The sequence below is a fragment of the Arvicanthis niloticus genome, chromosome 17, assembly GCF_011762505.2.
Source record: "Arvicanthis niloticus isolate mArvNil1 chromosome 17, mArvNil1.pat.X, whole genome shotgun sequence".
In the NCBI taxonomy this organism is placed as follows: Eukaryota; Metazoa; Chordata; class Mammalia; order Rodentia; family Muridae; genus Arvicanthis; species Arvicanthis niloticus.
In genome coordinates this window covers 17,723,217-17,749,283 of record NC_047674.1, presented here as the reverse complement: position 1 = coordinate 17,749,283, position 26,067 = coordinate 17,723,217, and the positions used below count along the sequence as shown (strand labels likewise).

General features: G+C 37.7%; 1 protein-coding gene across 4 annotated transcripts in view; it reads left to right on the top strand.

The window, feature by feature from the left end:
• The window catches only part of Gigyf2 (GRB10 interacting GYF protein 2), a 125,061-nt gene that overhangs the window by 29,636 nt on the left and 69,358 nt on the right, over positions 1–26,067 (top strand). For all 4 annotated transcript variants that reach the window (XM_034521652.2, XM_034521653.2, XM_034521651.2 and 1 more), the window contains 5 exons: positions 209–288; positions 9,901–10,030; positions 10,959–11,054; positions 20,283–20,397; positions 25,795–25,906. In XM_034521652.2, coding sequence (XP_034377543.1) covers positions 248–288; positions 9,901–10,030; positions 10,959–11,054; positions 20,283–20,397; positions 25,795–25,906 — 494 coding nt within the window. In that variant the 5' untranslated portion in view covers positions 209–247. The remainder of the gene's footprint in view (positions 1–208; positions 289–9,900; positions 10,031–10,958; positions 11,055–20,282; positions 20,398–25,794; positions 25,907–26,067) is intronic.

The window sequence follows — 26,067 nt, the reverse complement described above, 5'->3', positions numbered from 1 at the left end:
CTTTCCCTATACAGGCAGCAGGTCGTTAAAAGAGAGGAGTAGATGTACTCATTTCCCGTGGCCAGCTGTATTGCTATAAACAGTCGTTAAACAATCGAATTCTTAGGAGATTATAAGCAGATCACACATCGTCTGGCTATATATTCTGGCCTGGTATTCTTCACTTTTTCTTGACATTGTTTGACAAAGATATATTTCTATTTAACAGGTTTCTCCACACATAAAAATCTTCTTAAAAATACGAAGAATGGCAGCAGAAACACAGACACTAAACTTTGGGCCTGAATGGTGAGTTTTCAGTCTCATCCTGTTTGGTATTGAATGACATGTTTACTAGTGTGACACATACAGGTGCTGGGTAGCATATGAATATGCATATTTCTGAGACTTGGTTTCATGTGTATAGCTAAAAAGTGTGACTAGCTTGTAGTAACTTAAATTTGGTAAAGGGCTGCATTCTCTAATTGAAATGTTTCATGGTTTGGTTATGTGTTGATAATGAAATTAAAACTGTAATTTACTACCCTAGAACATTATTTTTGAGCCTTTGTGTATATACCTAAATAAATTTACATATTTATAAGCTAATAATAATATTTAATATCTATATTTTTTGCTACAATGTTTTCTGCTATAAATATACCTATTAAAAAGTTTTAATAAAGCATTTGAAATTTTTTTATTGATGGGCTAGGCAGGTGGTCCAGAATTAATACTGGCTATTAGCAGTAGCCCATCTAGAGTTGAGTTAGCGTTTGCCATAATAACAATTAATTGACCTTTGAGTCTCTTACAGATATGTTTGGACCCCGAATATGGAATTCTCATGGAATTTTGAGATCCATCACATTATAGTGTGGCTTTCCCCCCCTCTTCTTCTTTTCCCCCCAATGTTGGTGATTGAAGATCCTCTCTTCAGTGGCGTGAATAATGATAGTTAACTTTTCATTCATACTTGGAACAAACCCCTTTGGTAATGTCAAAGGCAGTATCTAAACCAGGAATTGGAGTAGTGTCAGCATTCTTTATGTTTAGGTAGTCATTTGTAAGGTTTCTGTAAGAGGTCCTTGTTTGAGGAGTCTTACAAACTTACCTGCTCATACATACTTCTTTTGTTATGTAATTCCTAGATATTCTTAGCCTTCATAGTTAGCATTCAGAAACTGAAGGAGAAAACATTTGAAGTTCTGAGAACCAACACACTGCCTATAGTTTGAGTTTATTTTGAAATGTTGATCTAAACAATGCTGCACCTGTTTCAGTTATTTTATATTTAAAAAATAATTTTCTTCTTATTAAATCACTTTGTTTCTAGAAAAATCAGAAATTTATAAGTGAGCAAGGAAAAGATATAATTACCTTAATTTGATCCTTAGTACACACTGTACATATCTTGGTATATCTTTCCAAGTGGTTTTATGTATCTTGTTTGTATATATGTATATTTTATTTTCACAAAATCGGATCATACTGTGCATTCAATCTTGTAACCTTTAAAAAACTAAGTAAAAAAAAAAACCTTTTAATAAATGTTTTTTGGTTCTATTTAATAGTTTGATTGTATGGATGTACTATCATTTAACCAGTTCTCCAGATGGAGCATATAGAGGCTGTTCTCAGCTGTTAGTATTATAGAAACATTTTAGCATTCTTAAAGCTAAATCTTTATTCATATCTTAGTAACTTCTTTAACCAGGTGGATTTAAATGCATATAGTTCACTTTGTAAACTGTGGTTTGTGCAGCTGTTCTGCCATTATTACTTTTCTTTTGTATTCATACATCCTATACGTTTTTCTTTGTAAAACCATGATTAAAATTGTTAAGTAAAGAGTTTTCTTCTTAAAGCACTTGATAATATTATGTAGTGGAAAAGCAACACCAGAAAATTTAGCCAAAACCAAAAGAATTAAAAACAAAACAAAACCAAAACAACCAAACTGGTGATATTCTTGAGTTTGTTTAACATCTTCCATCACTGGTTGGCATGTGGAATCCTGTTGGAGTGTAAGTAAAGTTTTTGTAAATAAAGTTTTATTGGAAGACAGCATGTTCTTTTTTGTTTCCATGTTACCTTGATGATTTTGTGCTACTCTGGCAAGGATGAGTACGTCTATCAGAGGCTGCCTAGTTCTCAGAGCTTGCACATTTCATTTTTGGTCCTTTGTAGAAAGTTTGCTGTCCTACAACATGTGTTACCAAACATTAAATCATTTCCAGGTATCTCCTTGCCATTGGTTTAGTCTGTCAGTATGCCTTACATGTCCCCCTTATTGTTGCCCTGAAGTACTGGGCAGTGTTTAATTTTAACTGAGATAACCTTAGCAGAGGATAGTCATCAGTTCCATTCCTAAACAGAGTTGTTACCTAGGCTAAGCCTGTAAGTGTTGGCAGCTAGGAGCCTTTACGGAGTGAGTCACCTGAAGTGCAGATAGTCTGAGGAGTGGAGAGCTGAGTAGGCTCAGCCTTGCTTGTTCCACCCATGAGTTCTTTCCAGCCAAGACAGTATATGAGGCCCTTAAACAGCTGAAATACTGCTGAGCTGGAAAGCTGCCATGAGACTGCTAGCATCTTTTCTTATTTAACACGTTCATCACAAATATTGTGCGGAATTGTGATCAGAACAGTTGAGAATCCACAAATAGAGGGATTATGTTGAGTCATTTTGTAACTGTTGAACCATATTGAAACATTTAATGAAATCCTTTATATCGAAGTTATCAATGCTTAATAAGCAATGTATAAAATGAAATTTTTGTTTTATTTTTAAAAATTTACTTGTAATTGAAAATTTTATCTTCCTATTTCTCCCTCTAGTCTTGTCTGGGGCAGTTGTGTTGATAGATGAACCTTGAAAACTGTGGGGAAGGACCACACCTGTATAGTAAGCCAACAGAATCATTAGGTTGTAGATTGTTTAGGATAAGGAAACACATTACAGATTCACCAAAATAGTGAAAAAGGATATGACAGATTTAATGAAGCAAATCATTTTCTAGGTATTAAAAAACAGTACTCAGTTTTTAACTGCTTTTCTCCAAATATGACCACTTTAGAATTTCTGACTGTATAGCTTGCCCCCTCTCTTACTCCCTAAGTCCTTTAGTGATCTATATCAAAATGTGATATGCTAAGTACTTTCTTGCTCATAACACAACCTCTAGCTCTCACTAGACTGTGAGCTCCATTGTGAGCAGGCATTTGGTCTGGATTGATTGTTGTATAGCTTGTTACTGCTGTAGTTTCAGTGCCTGGCTCATAGGCACTCAATAAATGTTTATTAAATGAATGAGTGAATTGCTGGAAAGTAAAGTTGTTTTCAGTGTTTTGTTATTGTAAATGATATATGTGTACTTATGAATGATTTTGTTTATATTCTGATCATTTTCCTTGGATTGATTTCCTTGAAAGTAGAACAATTAAATCAAAAGTTGGATTTTTAATTTAAGGTTTAGATAACACTTCAGATTAACCACCAGAAGGATAGTGTGAACTTAATTCACTTCCTCTGTGTTTATGTTGTCTTTGACAAAACTTTTTGTTGTTTATTTATTTGAGACAGGATTTCTCTGTGTGGCCCTGGCTGTCCTGGAACTCTGTACACCAGGCTTGTCTTGAACTCAAAGAGTTCCACCTGCCTCTGCCTCTTGAGTGCTTAAAATACTATATTGAAAAGTTGTTTTGTTATTAAATACTTTTGATTTAGATTAGGTCTTCTAGATTTTTTTTTTTTTTCTTTGTTGATTACAGTAACCAGAAAATCTGGAGGAAATAGTGGTACAGAAAAAAATAAAAATAAAAAAAGGTCTAAATTACCTGTAGTTCTTCTCTCAAAGAGTCTTTGCTGACATGTGAGTTTATATCCTCTGATATTTTCTTTGTAAATGTGTATTTCAAAACACCTCAAAATCAAATTTTACTTGAGAAAAATTTAAGGATCAGATATCAGATATCTACCTAGATAATTCCAGTTGACTTTTTTTCCTACTCAGATGCTTTTATTATAGGGGGAATAATTATAGACAACCTTGCTTTCTGGGGAATACACACAGGAAACTCCCTTGGTGTCCCCCCCACCCCCCCAAAAGAAGTCTTAGGTTTTTGCTTACAAAAGAGAAGAAACAACCCCCTCCCTCCCACCCACCCAGCACTTCATTTATACCTTTGTTAAAATAGTTAATCTCTTTTTTTTCAATTTAATTGTCCTAGGAACGAACCAATTTCACTATTAAAGACAGTTATTTCTCAATTTTGATCAGTGCACCAGAGTTATTAATTAGACACTCCACAAACTTAAAGGTATTCAGGCTTTATTGGCAAAGGTGGGCAGGGACAAGAGAATATGATTCTGAGGCTGCTAGATTACTGTCCATATTCAGCAAGAAGAAAGAGAAGTCAGACGACCCTCTCAAAAAAGGGCTAAAGGGGCAGTGAATGAGCTACTAGCCAAAGGAGCTGGGTTTTAGAAGAGAATATTAAGATTTGTTCAAAAAACAAAACAAAATAAAACGCACTTGACAAGTGCCTGCTATGGCCTACCGCCCCAACCCCTCCCCAGGCTTTCTAGCTTTGAGTTACATTCTGCTTCTCTTTCCTGTATTTGCAAATTGACCTTTGCTGTCCTTAGTTTAGTGTCTTTCCTTTTCTCTACTTCTGATAATGGTTCAGAAAAATATTTAAGTAATTCTGACTGAAGAAGGGGCATGTTAAAAGACAAGGATGCAAGAGATTGCAGATTTAAGATAAACATTTGCCTTTTCTGTAATGTGAAGTTTGGGAGCAGTGAGTATGGAGGCACACTTTCTTGTGACTTGTTGGAGTTTTATATAGCCTTTGTGCACCAACAAAGAATCGCTTTAGTCACATTTGCATTTGAAAGGAGAGATGTAGAAGATAGAATGAGAATAATTGTATCATTCAAGATACTGAACTGGAGGTGGTGTGAGAGATTTAGGCTTGAGATACTGTGAATGGGTGTAGAAGATGGGAGAAGGTGAGTGAGCCCTAAGGATGGAGTGATGGAGAGGTACAGACTAAAAAGCTGACGCTGAGTAAGGGGTTGGGCATGTTGGACCCCGTAGACTATACGATTGTATATGAAGACCTGCCTCTAAGGGAGTGATCATAGCATGACTAGAAAGATCAAAAGCTTACACATAAGTGGTTTTTGATTCCCAGGCTGTCACACAAATGTGGACATTCCAAACTGCTGTATAAGTTTAAATGAATTTGAATAGTATTAAGTGAAAGTTTGGAGAACATTTTAGGATTTTGGAGAGTCTTGTGTCTGGTCCCTATTTCTTATTACATATGGTAGGACTGGACTCTTGTAGGCTGGGAGGTGAAGGCCACAGGAATAGAATTGTCTTATTTTTTTTCTTTTTTGTTTTTGTTTTTTTTTTCCCCAGTGTTAAAGTACTTTGTAGAGTAATGCAGTGGTGAGAGAAGCCAGGTTGTTTTGGGTTTTGAAATTATAAAAAAAAATAAGGAAGCAAAGACATTTCTAGAATGAAAGATGAATAGTTCAGAGCTACAAGTAAGGTGCTATACTAATAAGTCACTGCTATGTATCTATTATCTTTAAAGACTAGGGAAGAACGTGGGAGATCAGATTCTAGAAAAGAGGATTGTATGGAAGTGGTTAAAGGTCACTGGTGCGCTTTGGGGAGGGATATTCCTTCATGCAGCTCTGCTTTTCTGTGTTATCTGGGTGGGTGGGTCTTGGAATTGACTTTTGAGTCAGATCACACTTGAGCTAGATAAACAATCAAACAATCCTTTTTTCTTTTCTTTTTTAAATTGCTTTAATCTCTTCACAGATTCTGGAGAGGGAACTCTGATAGTTCTAACTCTGTTAGTGAATATGGTGCCTGTAAGAAGGTCTTGGTCCTTTTTGAGAAGTCATTGGGGTTCATAGGAAGGGACAGGGTAGTAAATGAAGTGGGAAACTTGATATGAGGAGCTGTTTTAGAATTAGGGCTCTTAGGTTATGAGGGAGTCTCTGGTAAAACATGGTGACTCCGAGTCACCAGGATTTTCACATGAACCAGCTTAGTGTGCCCTCTGGTGTTAGAAACTATTGGGAAGAATATTGGCTCAGTATGATATGGAAGATGTTAAAAGTTAGTGCCTGGCAAATAAACTGGCTATTCAAAAGGAAAATTGGAATCTCATTAGTATAACATAGTCATTTAAATCATAGAAATCCTAGGCTTGAATTTTAGTTCTGTGTGACTGCTCAGATGCATTAGTTTCTTCCGCCTGCCCCCCAGTACTGGGGACAGAACCCAAGGTCTTCTGTATACTTAGCCAGTGCCCTGTTACTGTGCTTCGTACTTCTCTTTTGTATTGAGGTTCTTATAAAGCTTAAGTTAGGGCAAATATGCCAACATGTATATATTTCCCAGCTTTTGTTTTTAGAGGCACACGGCCTACTTTTCCAGGGCAGTCCAAACAACAGTTGTTTGTTCATTGTGTATGTGATCATGTACACGTTTATAGAGATTGAGGAGTGCACATGGAGACCAGAGGTCAACATTGAAGTTCTTTACACTTTGGCTGGCTGGCTGGCTGGGTCTATATCTTCTCTCTATAGATAGATAGATAGATAGATAGATGGATGGATGGATGGATGGATGGATGGATGGATGGATGGATGGATGGATGGATAGATAGATAGATAGATCTGTCTATCTATCATCCATCTATCTAAGACAAGATTTTCTCATTGAACTTGAAATTTGGTTAGATAGGCTGCCCAGTAAGACAGCTTCTACTTCCTTCACCCTTCTATGTTCAGTCTCGTAAGTTGTGAATGTAAACATCTGCCAACACACCTGTCTTTTTAAAAAATGGGTGTGTGGAGATCTGAACTCATGGTCTAGCAAGTGCTTTACCCCCCAGCAGACAGAGCCCAACTCTTAAGATTCTGATGGGAAGCAATTTCTGTTTTTCCTTTTTTGGGGGGAGCAGGGTTCGAGACAGGGTTTCTCTGTGTAATCTTGGCTGTCCTGGAACTTACTCTGTAGACCAGGATGGCCTCGAACTCAGAAATTCACCTGCCTCTGCTTCCTAAGTGCTGGAATTAAAGGCGTGCGCCACCACTGCCCAGCGGGAAGCAGTTTTTTGAAGGTCTTTATCAGTGGTTGCCTTACTCTTTTGTGGAGTGTTTTTCTGTCTTTTGGACACTGGACTGATGCAAGAAATGACATAAGATGATTCTGGGACACTTGGTACTAGATAGAAAATAAACTGTTAAAAAAAACTTAATAGGGCCATGTCCAAAAGGCCCAGTAGGAGCTATTTGGAAAGTTTCTTACTAGTTAGTAATGAGATAGTAGGAGCATTGTTAAGAGTAGTTTCAGTGAATTTAAATATTAAGAAGCAATATGTTAGTTGATGTTAGATGACTTTTTGAAAATAAGAGACAGGGTTTTTTTTTTTTTCCTTCCTTTCCTATGCAAGCTGTAACAGGAGTCACTGTACCAAATGGTGTAAGAGACAAGTTTCTCTTTGCAGAAATGTTACAAGAGAAGAGAATGTGCAATAGAATAGAACTATTCGGTGGCAGCTGTAGTGAAGTTAGGGATCCAGGCATTGATTATCAGTACCTGCTAGCTGTACAGAACACCAGCCAGGCACTGTGTGCCTCATGATGGTTAATATACTACCACAGGGGAGGGATTGCCAAAATAACAACACATCTTACTAGCCTTTACACTCACTTGCCTATTCAAGTGAGTGTAAGAGAGAAGAGAGAAGCTTTAAAAACCACGTCATAGATAGGAGTTTAAACTCTGAGATAATTTACATATAAAATGATAGGACAAAATGTTCCCTCAAAATAGCTTCCAAGGCTAGTGAAGTGATACAGAGAACCAAGTTGGCCATGGATTGCTGATTTTGGACATGAGTGACTGGTACATTTGAGTTTGTTATATGCTTTGTAATACTTTATGTGTTAAGAATTGTCTGTTTTTAAACAGTAAGATGCTAGAACCATTCTCACTGTACTAGTGTCTATTCAGTATAACTTCTGTGTGTAAACATGTTTATTATGCATGTACCATTTTTGAATAATAGACAAATATTTACTCCACTTTGACTAGTTTTCATGTTAATTTTAAATACTTAGCACTTTAGAGGATATATTTTAGAATATCTGTTGAATTTTCCTTTAGGGTATACACACTGAATTGAAATAACTTAGTCTATTTTAGATATCTGGTATCTGATACTGAATAGAACTTTGGGTAGCCCCAGTCAGCTGTTTCTAGTGTAGTATAAACCATTCATCTCATCCCAGCCTTGCCTTTCCCTTCCTTTTATTTTTTTATTTTTATTTTTACTTTTTTTTGGTTGTTGTTGTTGTTGTTGTTTTTGAGACAGGGTCTCTGTGTAGTCCTGACTATCTTGGTAGTAGATACTGTTGGCCTTGAGCTTACAGAGATCCTCCTACCTTGGTCTTCCAAGAGCTGGGATTAAGTGTGCCACCATGACTGCTAGTGGTAGCTTTCTTTTGCTAGTTCTGCTGAGTATCCCTTTCTTGCCCCAGGCCGATCTTTCTTTATAACATTACTTTGGGTTGGGTTGGGTAGGTTACTACTACTACCCTAGTACTACTAAGTAGGTTCTTTACAGCTTAGTTAATGAAACTACCTAGCTGCTGGTGATCCCAGGCACTGCCTAAAACTGGGCCTGCATTTAGGAGATAAAGGCAGGAGGATTGGAAGTTTATGGTCATCCTTGGCTAGATAGTGGTGAGTGCAAGTTACCCTAAGCTTAGTGAGACCTTGTCTCAAAAACAACCAACTCCAAAAACCAAATCCAAGTTATTATTATTGTTTATTTTGGTAGCATTGAGATTCAAACCTAGGAGCTGTGCTGATCACTCAAGAGACTTTTAAAATTACTTTTTATTGTAAGTTTCTGTATTTAGCTTTCTCTTTTATGCTCCATATTTTACTAAGTATTTTAGCTATTATCAAATAGCCAAAGAAATTTTAAATGTTTAACTGTCTCAAAATCTTTCTTAGAAGTGGCTATTACAATTTATAATCCTGATCACCTTCAGTATTTCTCTTTTTAATCTTGGCTGTCAGTCAGAAAGTCCAAGAACACTTTCATGCATTCATACACCTTATAGTCCTTTTAAATATTTTTAATTTTGTGCTGTGCATGTGAGTATAGGCTTTGGATCTTCTGGAGCTAGTTATGGGCTCTTGTGAGGTGCCTGATGTAGGTGCTGGGAACCAAACCCAGGTACTATGCATGAGCAGTATAGACTCTTAATTCCTAAGCTATCTCTCTAGTCCTGATCTTTTAAAAACTAAAAATTACTGTTTGTGTGTACACGAGTGTGTGGGTGTATGTGTGTATTTGTGTATATATTGCACATCTGTGCTTTAGCTCATGTGGAGGTCAGAGGACAGCTTCTGAGTTGGTTCTCTTCTCATCTTTTTGTTGCCTTCCAGGGGCTGCATTCATTCTTGCCTGTAGGCTTTGAGCAAGTGCCCTTACCTGCTGAGTTTCTCTTGTTTCACATCTTCACCAATACTTAGTAAACTTACTCTGGGTCTGATGCTCTCCCCGGTTTTGTATTTTGGTTAAAAAAAAAAAAAAAAACAAACAAAAAACAAAAAAACTGTCTTATTTCCAAACTTGAAGCTTCTTAGAGCCCACGGTGGCACCCTGTAGGTACTGGAATTGCTCAGTTATCACTGACTGCCTAGTTAGCATTTAGTGAACATCTCAGTGTGCTGTGGCAGAGATTTGTGTAAAAGGTAAAAATCTTTGCTGCTTAAGATAACAGAGTTTTTGCTTTTTTAAAAGAACTGCAGAAAGCCTATAGTGTCAGAATATTTTTCATTTCATTTTATATTCTCTGTTTTTCCTATTTTAGGCTCCGTGCTCTGTCCAGTGGTGGGAGTATCACGTCCCCTCCTCTTTCTCCAGCCCTGCCAAAGTATAAATTAGCAGATTATCGATATGGCCGAGAAGAAATGTTAGCACTTTTCCTTAAAGACTACAAGGTAAGAAAATACAAAACGAGTTGAGAATTGAGGCTGAGCCAGGGATGAACAGTGTACCTGTTCTGTGTCTGATGGCTTCCGCTTTTTCCATCTTACTCCTTTTCCACATTGTAGTACACCATGGTTAATAGTGAGGGATGTGCTGGCCTTAGAGAGGATCCATGATGTCATTCTGGGAACAGGTGACTTAGTGGCAGCAGAACAGTCAGCACTGTTGATAGTCTCCATGTTTTATCCCTTACCTTCCTTCCCAATATGGGTCTAGGAGTGAGGAAGGAGCAGCTTTCCTCTCCTGCCTTCCTCAAGTAAAATTAAAGGTTTAGTGGGGAGACATCTTGAAATCTAATACTTGCTTCACTTAAAAAAAGACCAAGCTGAAACAATGTGAAATAGACTTTTCTAGACTAGGGCAGATAATAACCTCTTTTTTCTTTTTTTCTTTTCTCCCCAATATACTTGGTTTTTAATTTACTAATAGACAATTTCATATTTAGGACAAAATTGCTTTGAAATTTCCTTAGTATTTGCTTTAAGTTAAATGTGGAGATGTTATTCCTCTGCTATGTACTTTGGAATACCAGACTCAATGTCAAATCCAAAGGAAGTGGCTTCATGGGAGGAGAGGGTGGGTAGCTGGAGTATTTTATTTTTTGAGATGGGGTCTTAAAAAGATCCTGCTGGCCTGAAAGTTCCTCTAGGTCAGGCTGATCTAAAAGAGATCTGCTTTGCCTCTGCCTCCCTCTATTGAGAGTAAAGACGAGTACCAGCATGCCTGGCTATGACTAGAGTTTTTAATGTAAGTACTGTATAGTTAACAGAAATTAATTATAATCGAATAAGCTCATTGCTAGAAAACAACGCCGTTTCTTGGGTTTATCTTCTTGCAGTTGGAGAAATAGCAATCTCTGGCCTTATGTTTATCACACAGATACCTTTTGATCTTCTGGAGAAAGAATTCCTGCCTATCCTACAGGAGGAGCCCTTGCCACCCTTGGCTTTAGTACCCTTTACAGAAGAAGAGCAGGTTTGTACTTAGCTCTAAGCCTCAGGCCCAACTCTTACTGCTTTTGATATGGAGAGTGATCACTAAGGTCCTGGGGATAGCCTCTCTTCAGTACAGGTTGGCATCTTTATTGATGCTTGGTGTGTGAAAGGCTCTGACTTGTCAAGGTTTTGCTTTCTATTCTGAACCTGTTGAGTGTAATGCAGAGATCAGGAAATCTTTTTGCATTTTTTTTAATTGTGGAAACTTTTAGCTTTTATATGTATATGGGTGTTTTGCCTTTTCTGTATATATGTACCACATTTGTTCCTGGACCCCAAAGAGGCCAGAAGAGTGCATCAGAATTACAGATACTTGTGAGCCACCATGTAGATGCTAGGAATTGGACCCTTATCCTCTGGAAAAGCACCCAGTGCTCTTAACTGCTAACTTGTCTCTGAAGCCTTGTTTCTAGATCTTTAAGGACATTGGGAATTACCCCTTATGAAATATTCAAGTTGAGGGGAAATGCTCCCCTCTCACTCCCCAAGAAGGAAGGGGAAGATCATCTTTGCAGAAAAGCATACTTTTTTCACAGGTAATTGCCTACCTGAATTCTCAACAATGAATTCATTTAACTACTATTTTTTTTTTCAATTACACATATTAATTAAATCTTCAGCTTAGAACATACCTGAAACTCTCTGTCAGCACTGTGCTTGGTGGTTTCTTTTTTATAGGTATGGTGGTAATGTAAGAAAGTAAGATTTTGGTCTAAAAAGTGTCAGTTTTATGTAATGACTTTAATTGTTTATCGATGAAAGATTGATTTAAAGGAGTTTATAGATACTACATTGGAGAAAATGAGATTTTGTTGGAATTCTGAATTCCATGTTAACTGAAGAATTCCATCAATTTTGCTTTTTTTTTTTTTTGTTTGTTTGTTTGTTTGTTTGCGGTATAGTGTCTCTTGTAGCACAGACTGGCCTTGAATTTGAAATGTATCCAAGGATGACCTTCAACTCTTGACCCTCCCATCTGTACCACCAAATGCTGAGATTACATATGCTGAGGGGTGTGTCTGATTTTCCACATTACTGAGATCATACCCAGGGCTTTGTGCATGATAAGCAAGTGCTGTAGCCATTTGACTCTTTTTTTTTTTTTTTTTAAATAACTTTGATACAAAATCTGCATCATAAAATTGACCTTTTTAAATTTTGAGACTGCCTTGAACTCATTACATAACTGAAGATAACCTTGAACTTCTGATCCTACCTTCATCTCTCAAGTGTTGCAATTACAAGTATGCATCACCACACTCTGTATAGCCCACCATTTTGTGTGTAAAAATATAAATGGATGTTCAGGTACATGTGGAGGCCAGAGGACAAACTCGTCATTCTTAAGGTGCTGTGCACCTTCTTTTTGTTTATTTTTAATTTTTATTGTGATTTTCCAATTGCTCATATTAATGAGTGCTTTGCACATTGACCATTTGACCTTCTGTCTCCTTACCTCACCCACTCTATACCCCATCTCACATCACTCTTGATCATGTTGGTGACCAACCAGGGATACCTGTGTGACCATGGGTTTCAAGCTATCCATGGGTGCTGGGTGGATTAGAGACACAACTAAAGACAGTGATTTCAAATCCTTCTCTCAGATGTTATTAAAAATAATAGTTGAGAGGTAAAGGATGGGCCCTGTGAGCCTCTTGACCTGACTATTGATAGAGTAAGCCTTGTGTGGGCCCAGTTCAGGAACCACAGTTGATCACAGTAGTTTTACAAGTCTAGGGGATGGCAGTGCTTGGCCCTTCAGGCTCCTTTGTACTGGATAACCCTCGTCCTCAGGGTTTATGAGTCTTAGAGAGGCTGATATTAATGGCTTGGTTAATGATAGCCTCTATCTGTGACTTAATTTCTGAGTCCCACCCCCTGTTTTTGTTGTTGTTGTTTTTGTTCTGTTTTTTTGTTTGTTTGTTTTTTGTTTTTTGTTTTTTTAAAGACAAGATCTCTCTGAATTGGAACTGACCAAGTAGATGTGCTAGTTGGCTGGCCAGCTGGTCACTGAATCCCAGGAATCTTTCTCTTCCTTCATAGCTCTGAGAATCAAGTATATGCCAGTAAAACTGGTTGGCAGTTTTATTTTTTAACTTTAATACGTATTTTAATTTATTTTTAAAAAATTATGTGTATATGTTTGCATGCAGGCCTGTGTGCTCATATCATATGGTGCTTGTATCCCTATGATACAAGCCAAAGGTCAGATCCCTGGGAGTTGGTGGTATAGGTAGTTGTGAACTGCCTAACGTGGTTAACAAACTGAGTTTCTCTAGAAGATCAGTACATACTCTCAACCACTGAGCCATCTTTCTAGCCCCAGTTTGACAATTTTTTATGTAGGTTTTGGAGAACCTAACCTAGGTTCTAGTGCTTGGGCAAGCACTTAAACAACTGTGCTGTTTTTCTAGCCCCAAATTTAACTATTTTAATGGGTATACACTTGTATTAGTCAGAGTTCTCTAGAGTCACAGAATTATGGAATGTATATATTAGGGGAATTTGTTGTGATGACTTAGAGTCTGTAGTCCAACTACCCCAGCAATGGGCAGCTGTGGCTGGGAAGTCCAAGAATCTAGTATTTGCTCAGCCCCATGATGCTAGTTGTTTCAGCTGGTGTTCAGTAGCAGTAGATTCCAACAGATGTGCTGGCAAGTAAATGCAAGCAGGTGAAGAACAGATCCTCCTTCCTGTGTTCTTGTTCAGGTCTCTATCAGAAGGTGCGGCCCAGATTAAAGGTGTGCACTACTATGCCTGGATCTGGGACTTGCTTTGTTTCAGGCTGACCTTGAACTCCGAGATCTCCTTGCCATAGTCTCCTCGGATTACAGGCATGTACTACCTTGCCTGGCCTAAGCTTTTCATGGCCACTATGCATTAAGATCTCCATGCCAAGATCTAGGTCAGAAACTTGTGTCTTCCAGCCTTAAGATCTGGATCACAGGTGAGCCCTTCAATTCTGGATTGTAGTTCATTCCAGATTAGTCAAGTTGACAACTAGGAATAGTCATCACAACACTTCGTTGGCATTTAGTATATTCACCAGGGTCCTATAGCTAATACTGGTGTCTAGTTGAAGAGCATTCTCATGGATCTGTCTTCCCTTCCTCCCTTGCTCTTGATTCTGTCCTTTTTCCATCCCTCCTCATAGTTTTTCCAGTATGTGCTGTAGGATGTTTGGCTGTTGTGATCATTTTTTCATTGTAGGTTGTATTCCAGTGATATTTTTGTGTTCTGTGGTGATGTTGCTGGAGTTAGCCTAGGGTTAGCCCGTGTATGCTTGGCAAGCACTTGTCATGCTGCTGCTGCTATGTCATTCATGTAGTAAGTGGGCTGTCCTAGAATAGTGGAACTATTGGGTTTTAATTCTTGGCAAGTTTTTAAAGCTCTTTTGGACATTGTCCAATAGGCTTCTGCAGCTGTTGTGATCACTGTGCTCTCCCTCACCAGTAACTCCATTTGGGTATATGTTTTCTAGTTCTTTGTTTTTCAGTTTTGTCCAAAAAAGTAACCTTGTATTTTGAGATTTGCTCCATCTGTTGTTAAAGTCTCTAGGATTTTTATTGTGAAGGTATGTTGGACTTTGTTAATTATCCTTTCTGCATCGATTGAGATTATGTGATTGCTGTTCTTAAGTTTATTTATATGATATATTCATTTACTAGTTTGAGTATGTTGAATCAACCTTGCATCTTTGGGATGAAGCCCAGTTGATCATGATGTTTGGTCTTAGTATGTTTCTGAATTCAGTTTCAGCTATTTTGCTGAGAACTTTTGCATCATTTAAAAAACCTTATTTATTTTATTAATGAGCAAGAAATCAAGTGGCTTTAATAGAAAAACTTACAGGGATGTGGAGATAGCTCAGCGGGGAAAATGATTTCCCAGCACCCACATAAAAGTCATGTGAAATGGCACATGCCTGCAATCTCAGCTTTTGGACGCATTAACAAGAGGATCTTGTTGGCCAGCCTAAATGAACATCTCTGCGTTCAGTGAGAGATTTTTGTCTCAAAAAATAAGGTTAGGGGGGTAGAAAGGGGAGCTGGCTCCATGGTTTAAACATGCTTACACAGCAAGCATTTTGGATCTGAATTTGGATCCTAGTAGCCATGTAAAAGTTGGCTATGTATACCTATAATTTCAGTGATTTTTGAGGATAGAGAGAGACAGGAGGTTCTCTAGAGCTTGTTGACAAACAGCTCCAGCTTTAGCAAGAGACCCTGTCTCAGGGAGTCAATGGGAATGATAGAGCACAATGTCCTTGTCTGGCCTTCATACAAGTGTGTACCTCAACATCCATGTGTGCATATACCACACACAGCACTTTTTTGCTTACGTGTATGCACTCATTCCTTCTCTGTCTCTCTTTCCCTCTCTGTTTCTCTCTCCCTGTCTGTCCCTCCCCTCACTCTCCCTCACAGTAATAAAAACAGAAAAGGAAATTTTAAAAAGAAAAGGAAATTTAAAAAAGTTGCTTCATGTTGCCTTGGTTTCTGTCTGGGTGCACATACTTTTACCCCCTACATACATATAAGTATACATAGACATTTGAATGTTTACATATGCATGTCTATTCATGCAACAGTAATGGACCAGGACAGTGGCTCATCAGGTGAATACCCTTGCTCTACAAGCTAGTGTCCTGAGTTTGGTTCCTGGAACCTTTGTTTGAAAAAGCAAAACGATATGTGCAATGGCTCACAGCTGTAATCTCAGCTTTCCTAAGGCAGAATAGGAAGAAGAGACAGGAGAGCAATCTGGATGTTCTGAGGCCAGATACTCTGGAGTATGAAGGACAACTGCAAAAGCAAGAGGGACAGAGACATGGTAAAGGGACCTGCTGCAGACTAAAGAGCCTAGGCTTGATCCCTGAGGTCCACATGGAGGAAGGAAAGAACTGAATCCTTGAGTTATCTTCCGCCCTCTACGTCTGAGTGGTGGCACAGGTGTGCCCCCCCACCCCAACTAAAAACATCATCATCATCAATCAAAATAAGTCTTAACAAGGTAGAATGCAAGAATTGACTTCCTAAAGTTGTCCTTTGACCTCTACACATGCACTGTGGCACATGCTTTCACTGCCCCATCAAATAAACAGATAAATAATAAACATATAAATCTGTTAAGAGATGCTTAAAAATAGAATAAAAATGTAGAAAATAGTATATAATAATAATAATAATAATAATAATAATAATAATAATAATGTTAGAAAAATCTTCAGTCTTGTCCCCCTATATGTGTTCTTTTTCTTCACAGGAGGCAGTATCAGTAGTGTATATATATAGATATATGTGTATTTATTGAGACTAGGTCTCCTTCCATATTGCTTAAGTTGGTTTCAAACTTGTGGACTCAAGTAAGTTTTCTTCTGTGCAGGGCTACTTGTGGGCATCACTGGGCCCAGTTCTTGTATGTTTTTCCAAGTAAATATGTATTTTCCTTTTTTATGCAAATGGTACTATATATTGATTATTATTTTGCCTTTCTGACAAAAAGCTGGTTTTATTGAAAGAGTTCTTTGCTCATTGGGAAAAAAAGGTTTCTGTTGTTTTGAGTTTGCTTTCTGTCCATGTTGATGAAGTTGCAGGTCCTTACCATTCATATTTCTCTTATTTTTGTCTCTGAATTTTTCTTTCATAGAGGTAGTCTTTACTGGTTTTTATTATTTATATTGAGTTCCTTATATTTTTAAGTCTGTTGGATAGTCGTCTTTGAGAAATTTTTTAAAATTCTTACGACATTTGTGATTTTTAAATGTAGCTTAGGGGCCTGGAGAGATGGCTCAGTGGTTAAGAGCAATGGCTGCCCTTCCAAAAGATGAGTTCAATTCCCAGAACTCACATGGCAAGTTCACACCTGCTCTAGTTCCAGTGGATCTGACAGTCTCTCACACACATACAAGCAGGGAGAACTCATGAAATAAAAAAGTAAATAAACCATGATGAAAAAAAAAACATATCCTAAGGCAGTGAGGCTAGGGCCTTCAGTGTACTAGGCAAGCCCTAGACCACTAAGCTGTGTTCTAGCCTGGTACTCTAATTTTATATTCCGTATGCAGTTTACTGCCGTTATTTTGTGAACTTCATGTGTGTGTGTGTGTGTGTGGGGGGGGGGGGGGTGTTTGTACTTAACTGAAATTACAAATTTTTTTTTCTTAAAACAATTTTTAGATTTCTAGAGATAACAGTGGCCAGAAAAGCCAGATTGGGAGGATGTTTTACTCCTTGTTAAAAAACTTGCTGGACTTTGGATCAAAAGAATGAGTTGAGAAATCTCCCATTCCATTTCTTTTTTTCTAAGACAGTTTCTCTATATAGCCTGGCTATACTGCAATTTGCTTTGTTAGAACAGGGTGGTTTTGAACTCACAGAGATCTGCCTGCCTCTGTCTCCTGAGTGCTAGGATTAAAGGGGTGTGCCACTATTCCTGGCCCCATAATATTTCTTAAGAAATCAGATTTTTTTGTTTGTTTGTTTGTTTGTTTGTTTTTCAAGACAGGGTTTCTCTGTATAGCCCTGGCTGTCCTAGAACTCACTCTGTAGACCAGGCTAGCCTGGAACTCAGAAATCCGCCTGCCTCTGCTTCCCAAGCGCTGAGATTAAAGGCGTGCGCCACCACCACCTGGCAGAAATCAGAATTTTGTAATTGTCTAAATGAATCGTTGGGAAAATTTTAAAAAGATTGCTCAATAAATACGCTTGAAAACTGTTGGTTTAACAGTAGTGAACCAGTAACTGGAAATGATTGAATTCTGACTTTGTTTTTTAAAATATGGTTTAAATTAATGTCTCATCATCTTTTAGGAAATAGTAGAGAGACTTTGAAGCCTATGCTATTTAAGATAGCCATTATTGGTTAATATTTAGGTAGCTTCCATGTTTTGCCTTTATAAACAATACTGCATTTAGCAATCTATCTACTTATATGTAGTAGCAATTTTGCATTAAAAATGTATGAGCATTTTAAAAAATACATGAGCATTTAAATATGTTGAATTTGCCTTTTAAAGAGATTAAACTATAGCTTGTACCTTAATAACAAAATATGGAAATACATGTTTATCTATTTTTATACATGATACAGTTGGCTTTTACACAGATGTTGTACGGGATCCTGGTACACAAAATGCTGTTAATCCTGATCTTTTTAAAAAATACAATTTTTATGTATGTGTGTGTTTTGGATTATATGTATTTCTGTATATCATGTGTATGCCTAGTATCCATAGAGGTCAGAACAGGGTACCTGATCCCCTGAAACTGATGAGCTGCCATTTGGTTTCTGGGAACTGAACTCAGGTCCTCTGCAAGAGCAGCATGTGCTCTTGACCACTGAGCCACCCCAGAGCCTCAGCCCCTGCCCCTTAAGTATTACAATGTATTGACTGAGATTTGGGGACTTTACAGTCTTGCTTAATTCTTGTAATGCCAAGAGGCATATTTGGTAGTCCACTGATTACTTTTAAACAAAAGGTAGGTTAATGTGTATGTGTAATTTTACTAAAATATAGCTTGAAATTGATTTTTGAGTTAGGTATTTCCTCTTAACTTTTAGTTTGTGTTTTTTGAAGTTACGTGACTATGTGATAAAGAAAACAACTTTATTAATAGTTTCTAAAAGTTACTTGAACAAGTTATAGTTAACAAAATTGAGAGGATAAGTGGTAAGGAGAAAATTATCCACATACTAACAATTCAATAATGAAGAAAAATTTAATTAGTTGCATGTTCTTTAAAAGAGGGTAGTAGAGATAACATTTTAATAGATTGGAATTTAAGAACACTGAAGACTAAAGAGAATTGAGTTTTATAACCTTGGATAGTATTGGGAATTGAACCCAGGGGGCTTATGCATGGTGACCACACACTGTACCACTGACCCACATCCCAGTTCTTTATTTTTAAAGCTTGAAATAGGATTTTACCAAGTTGATCAAGCTGACCTGGAACTAAAGGCTGCCTGTGCAACCTTGGAATCCTCCTGAGTTCTGGGATTACTGGCATGTACTTCCTCACCAGCTTAAAGTTTACATTTTACTTCCTTGCCTGGCGGGCTGGTGACTGCAGCCATGTCTAAGGTTCCTTCACTGTATTATACCCGTGCACATCTGTGCAATGGGTACTAGATTATAGGTGTACAAGGTTCAATTAATCTGTTACAGTATTTTTGTTTAAATCTTCTATATATCCAGAATTTTATATTTTATAGTTCATTTGAAGATGTTTAATACTTGTTACCTTTTCCCAAGCCTCTTAATTCATTCAGGTGTATTAACAGGCATATTTAAAACCCTCTGTCGATCCCCTCTCCCATGTGGTTACCCACTTCCTACTCTAATTGTGCTTGATTATATTCCAGATTGGCTATGGGTACAAATGCAGGTTTGTACCAAATGATTGTGATCATGTACACGTGTGCACACACCCAAACACACATTAATCACATGATTCATGCACTCACGCACACACATATGCGCACATTTCAGGTGATTGACCTCATAAAGATTTTTACTTGACATTTTCCCATTCTAGCAAATACTTCTTGGGGTTATTAATCCACATTGTTGAGTACAGTCAGGCAAAAAGGGCATCTTTCCTTTTTAGTATTGCTTTGCTTCAGACTTTTTCATGACAGTCTTATCTCCTCTCGTAAGTTGACGAGACTTAAGTGCATTAAAAAATGAAATGAAATCACTTTATTATAATGAACTCACAAAAACCTCCTACAGCTAGATTATGATACCCACCCAAACTTGTCCAGTTCCAAACTCCAAGGATCTGTATACAGTTAGAATGGGTACTCTTTTAAAAAGTGCCAATTAACCTAGCCTCCTTTACAAAACTTTCTCTGCTCAGTTTATTTTGTCTGTACTTAGACGTGTAGACGTTAATTTGTGTACTTAGACGTTAGTTTGGTTTTTTTGTATTGTGTCCCTCAACAAGCCTGATCTACATAGCAAGTTCCAGGGTAGGCAGATTACATAGTGAGACTCTCTCAAAGATAGAAAGAAATTGTTAGGTAACTAGATTTGAATGATCTTTATGTGTTGTAAAGTCACAGTTTCCCATTGCTTATGGGAATTAGATACCATTACACTTATAGTTGCAGTGGGAGGTGGGGAGAAACAATATGTAGTTTGTGTGTTTTATCCATTTTTGTTTCCTTTATTTTTATTTTTATTTTTATTTTTTGGCAGAGAAACTTTTCCATGTCTGTAAATAGTGCCGCTGTCCTGCGATTGACAGGACGAGGAGGAGGAGGAGGAACAGTGGTGGGGGCTCCTAGAGGTCGAAGTTCTTCAAGAGGGCGAGGTGAGCTATGTGAAAAAATAACCCCGGAAGAGGAGCAGGAGGCTAGGGAATCAGTAAATACTTCAATGCCTAATTGAAACATGAGACCAACTGCTCTTTGATGTTGACTGCAAATGCTTGAACATTTATTTTCTGCAGCATTTCCGAGATGCCTTCTCTACTGCCTCTGCTTAGAGAGGAATTTGTTTCTAGCTGTATAGGCTGAAGCAAGAAGGAGTGAGATGGTCCCAGTTAACTTCTAAAGAGTAATTATTCTTCATCCCTGAAGTTTTGCATGTTGGGGCTAGAGCATCCTGGAGATTATGGTTGCTTGAGCCACCAGTGTCCCTGTGGAGCTCTCAGCAGTATAGCATTTCTTTCCTAGGGCCATGTCACATGTTATCATAGCTAGGAGAAATTTAGTGAGAAATACCTCAGGGCTAGGCGTCTTAGCAGGCAGAGCAAAATATAAGCAGGGAGCACCCATTGACGTAACATGTAGTTTTATGAATTTATGCCTTAGAAAGAGTTTCTGATATGCTTGTTCTTTGTCATTTCTTATTTTGCATTCATTGGCTTTCTGTTAAAAATCATTCTTGATGTTTGTAATAGATAATTCTTTTTTCAATATGAAACTGTATGCGGGTTGAGTCATAACATTTGTTCAAATACATGTTTTAATTTTTTTCTAAGAGATGTCTTAGAAGTAGAATTGGGTGTCAGGAGTGGCCAACAGCTTCCACATTGTGTGTGGGTATGATTATGGATGTGGAATACCTACTTTTTTTTCAATTTTATTTATTAAAAAGCCCTAAAAGCCTAGTGAATAATTTGTACACATTTTTTTAAAATATGGAGAATATATTGCTTTTCTTTGAATGTGACTTCCTCTGCAGGTTTGTGAACAATGAAGAAACCAACTACAACTTTCATTCCCCCACCCCACCCCCACCCCCCAGGTACAATCAGTCTTTTTTCCCCATTTTCTTTGTAATTTTTAAAAATATTTTTAAAATAATAATTTATGTTATATATATTAGTATACTGTTGCTGTCTTAAGACACACCAGAAGAGGGCATCTCATCCCACTACAGATGGTTGTGAACCACCATGTGGTTTCTGGGAATTGAACTCAGAACCTCTGGAAGAGCAGTCAGTGCTCTTAACTGCTGAGCCTTCTCTCCAGCCCCTAGAGGAGTAATTTTTAACCTGAAAATTGTTGTAGACTTCAAAGAAACAGCATCGCCACAGACATTGAGTTGGTGAGAGCTAGGCATGTCTGCATCATAAGCCACGCCCACAAGCTCATTGTCTGGGATCTGTGTATATTGGTATATGGCAATGTTTTGGAGATGGCACTGACTGGTCATGGGTCTGGTCTCCCTGTGGACATTTCCCTTGCTTTCCTCTTGTGGGAGGCATTGAGAAGAAGTTTAATTCTGAAAGCTTTGCTTCCTGTGCTCTTCAGGTCAAGCCAGAGAAAAATTTCCTTAATCAAGTGTGCGGACCACACACATCCTCCACCTGCTCTCTGTAGGCCTTAGAAAAACCTTACATATTAAGAAGGGAGCAGATCTGGGTGTGGTAATGTACGCCTGCTATCCCAGCACTTGGGGGGTGCTATCAGGAAGGTCAGGAGTTCAGGCCCAAATTTCAGTTACATTGCCAGTTTAAGGTTAGCCTAAGCTACATTAGGCACCCCCTAGTGCAACAGTAACTAAGCTGTGCCCCCCCCCCCAACAAATACAGTACCCCAGAGCAACAGCAGATAGAAACAAGTGAGGGATTGATGAGTTATCTTTTCTCTCTCTCTCTCTCTCTCTCTCTCTCTCGCTCGCTCTCGCTCTCGCTCTCGCTCTCCTTTCTTTTTTTTTTTTCTTTTTTCTTTTTTTTTGGTTTCTTTGAGTAAGAGTTTTTGTAATCAGAGCTTACATAAAGCCCATATAAAGGACATACGCTGTGACACAGAAGTAAATTAGTGTGCTAATGTTGAAGGGAACAGAACTAGTCTTGGCTTTGTGAAAATACTTGAAATGCTATGGTCACAGTGGCTTGTAATGCTTGTGTCTTTGGATTTTCATTTAATTTTACCTCATTGGTTAAATCATGATTACTGTGACTGTTCTTTTGATTGCAGTATCTCTTTCTAACTCAAGGAAAAAACTCATGCAAATCTATTGGTTTCTAGACTTAAAGATATCCCAACCTAGTAATGTTTAAGAGAACAAGGAGCTATGTAATAGTGTATTATCTTTCTTTTTTTCTGGTCTGGATGTTAGAAAGAATCCATATACTGTCAGTTGCACCAGGAGCATTGTTAGAAGGATTCATGTTTTTTAGTCCTTAAAAAGAATAGGGTGAACTCTCAGGTCATAGATAGTCCTTAAAGTTGAAAAGGCTGATCACATGTTTTCCTGCTTCTTCTTGTGCATGGGAACCACATTTATAGATGACATAAATGTGGAACGATCTAGAATTGGTTTCTCTGTAATGCTGACTTACCAGTAAAGCTACCACACAAGCAGGGCTGGAGCTAGTCAGAGTTGCGAAACCCATCATGTGTGTTTTTCTTGATTTTTTTTTTTTTTTCTAGTTACCCTAGAGCTATTCTTTATATACATCTATTTCAAGACTAAAATGATTTTCTCAAAGTGGTTCTACAGAATTGGTTTTCCTGGGAATTTTTGTTTGCTTCTGTTTTTGCGAGGCAGGGTTTCTCTGTGTAGTCCTGGCTGTCCTGGAACTTAATCTGTAGACTGGACTGGCTGGACCTCAAGAGGTTCACCTGCCTCTGCCTCCCAAGTGCTGGAATAAATACTATTTTTAAAAATTACATTTATGTGTGGGAATGTGTATTTGAGTACAGGTGCTGTCAAAGGCCAGGAGAGGGTACTGGATCCTCTGTAATCCCAGTTAGACAGTTTTAGCCATTCTGTGTGGCTATTGGGTACCAAACTCAGTTCACTCATGTGCTGTTAACTGCTGGACCATCTAACCAGTCTGGACAAAATTAATCTCAAAAAAGGAGAGAGGACTTTCTTTTTCCTAAAGTCACTGTTGTGGAAGAATATTCTCATGTTAGAGGAGTTACTATTAAATTATTTTGGGATTTTAAATAAAATGTATACATATTCTGAATGTAGAGCAATGGGAAAGCTACTTAAACTGTAAGTTGACTTTAGGTTGACTTAAAGTGATGAGCCTGAAAGAGAACTTTGTGATTATTATAGTTGAACTGTAGTTTTCACTTTTATTTTATAGACAGAGTGGATGCTTAGTCTAGTCAAGAGAATGTCCTAAGATTACTCACATATATATATATATATATATATATATATATATATATATATATATATAATGTATATATATAAAATATAAATATATATATACATATGTGTATATATTTATATTTATATTTTTTTCAGTATTTTGTGAGAGTCATAGAAGTATACCTATAATCTGAGTCATTTCCTGATAGATTATGATGAACATGTAGAAGAAACACATGGATGTTTGAAGTTACTTGCTTCGTTGGATGCCTCATTCAGAATCTACTGTTTTCGGGTTGGCAGAGCTTTTGCCTAGTGTTTGCTATGTACTCAGTTTGGCACCCAGCACCATACACAAAATAAAGCTCTATCGATAATTTTCTTCTGATCTTTTGATCTATGGGAGAAGTTAACTTTGGGACAGCTGCTAAGGTATCTTTCATTATAAATGCACCCCAGACTCCCATGCCTCCTCCAGTTTTCTCATCTTGTCAGCACAGTTCATATATTCATGGAGAAAACTGTACCAGAATGTCCAAAGCTGAAAGTGCATACTGCATACATAGCTGCATGTGTATCCTTTACTCTTAGCTGTGCAGCAGTATGACAAAATAAATCAACACCCCCCTCTGTCTCTCTGTTTCTCTGTCTACACACACACACACACACACACACACACACTTCTTGAGTATGCTTTTGTCATTCTGTAGCATTGGTCTGAGTTAACATCAGTGCCGTATTTCTGTGCATTCGCATTGTTCTAGGATGTTTTATCAGAATTTATTTTGCCAACCATTATTATGTTGTTTCTAGTGTTTTGAAATTCAAGTGTTTGTTTACATACACATATGTAGTCATGTCTTATTTAACATACTACGAGCCTCAGTAGATAATTTTATTTTCATTGATATGTGAACATTATGATTTACATATACTTATATGGTTTAGGTTATTAATTTGATTTGGCTTCTTGATACAGTTAAGAGACAATGATTACAAGATACATGCTCCTGCTTTTGGTATAAATGGGATTTTGTTTTATAGTAAATTTAAAATAAGAAGTAACTTGAAAATATAGTATATAGTAAATAACTCTTCATTGTCACAATCAGATAGTGTGTACTACATGTTGTCAAATACGCTGTGGTTTTATGTGACTGGCAGTTCAGTGGATTTCTGTAGACTAGCACCACCACAAGTAAGAAGTCTCTAGTTCAGAGTGTCAGCTCCATTATAATGTGGTTGAACAGTGGTTCTAGTAAGTGTTATCACTGGTTGAAACTATATGCATTGCATTATGGTTTACATACTTGTGAGTGCCTCCCTCTCCTTCCCTGTTCTTTTTCTTTTTTTCCTTTCTGTCCTTTTCATCTTTCTTGGGCTTCTTGAATCATTCTTGATGTAACACAGGCTGGCTTTGAACCTTCAATTCTCTGCTTCAGCCCCAAATCCTAAGATTATTATAGGTATGTTCCACCCCACCTGACTCTATAAAAGTATTTCTACTGGGATAAATTCTGAGCAGAATCACAGGCTGATAGTTAACCAGATGGTCGTCATTAGAAGCATGCTTACATTTGATTTGCAAAGCCTCTAAGTCCTTATATTCTCCAACCACTCTCTGCTTTGATTTTAGTGTTGCTAATTTTCCTTACCTTAGTGAAGGATTCCTTTTATCCTCTAAGAATGCAGTTTACAATCCTATAGTTCTTCAGTTCACTCCTGCTCCCCCCCCCCCCAATTAGATAAAGGAATTTTATTGTGCTTGGCACTTTCTACTATAGTTTCTCTCTAGAAATTCTCCATATTAACATTTCCCCAGTAGTTATTGGAAATAATCCACTAAAACATTCAATTTATAATGGTTTATTGGACTTCTTAGAGTTCCTCTGTTGACCTTGTCCCTGACCAGCTTCCTGTTTGATGCTTTATTGTTCAGGAGTGGGATTCCTTCAGGAGTCATTGGTTCATTTTTCTCATCCCACAGTTCAGCTCTATCAGAGCCATTACAGGTCTTGATAAATACTTAGATGTGGCTGTCTGTCTTGCTGTGTACAGAAAGACAGAACTTCATAGATTAACCTTCAGAACATATTTGTTGGATGTTGGTTTCTAACTATTTCCCCTTCCTCTGTTTTCTTATTTTCAGGCAGAGGTAGAGGTGAATGTGGTTTCTACCAAAGAAGTTTTGATGAAGTTGAGGGTGTGTTTGGGCGAGGAGGTGGCAGAGAAATGCATAGATCACAGAGCTGGGAAGAAAGGTAAATAAAGTGTTGAGATTGTAATGTAAGCATTTGTTGGTCTGTAAAACTCACCCCAGTGGTATTCCATAGGACTTGCCAAGAAGTGCCAGTCATTTGGCAGGCTGAGGAAGGAGATTCTGGAGTACTGGCTATCCTGCACAGTTTAGCAAACTCCTGAA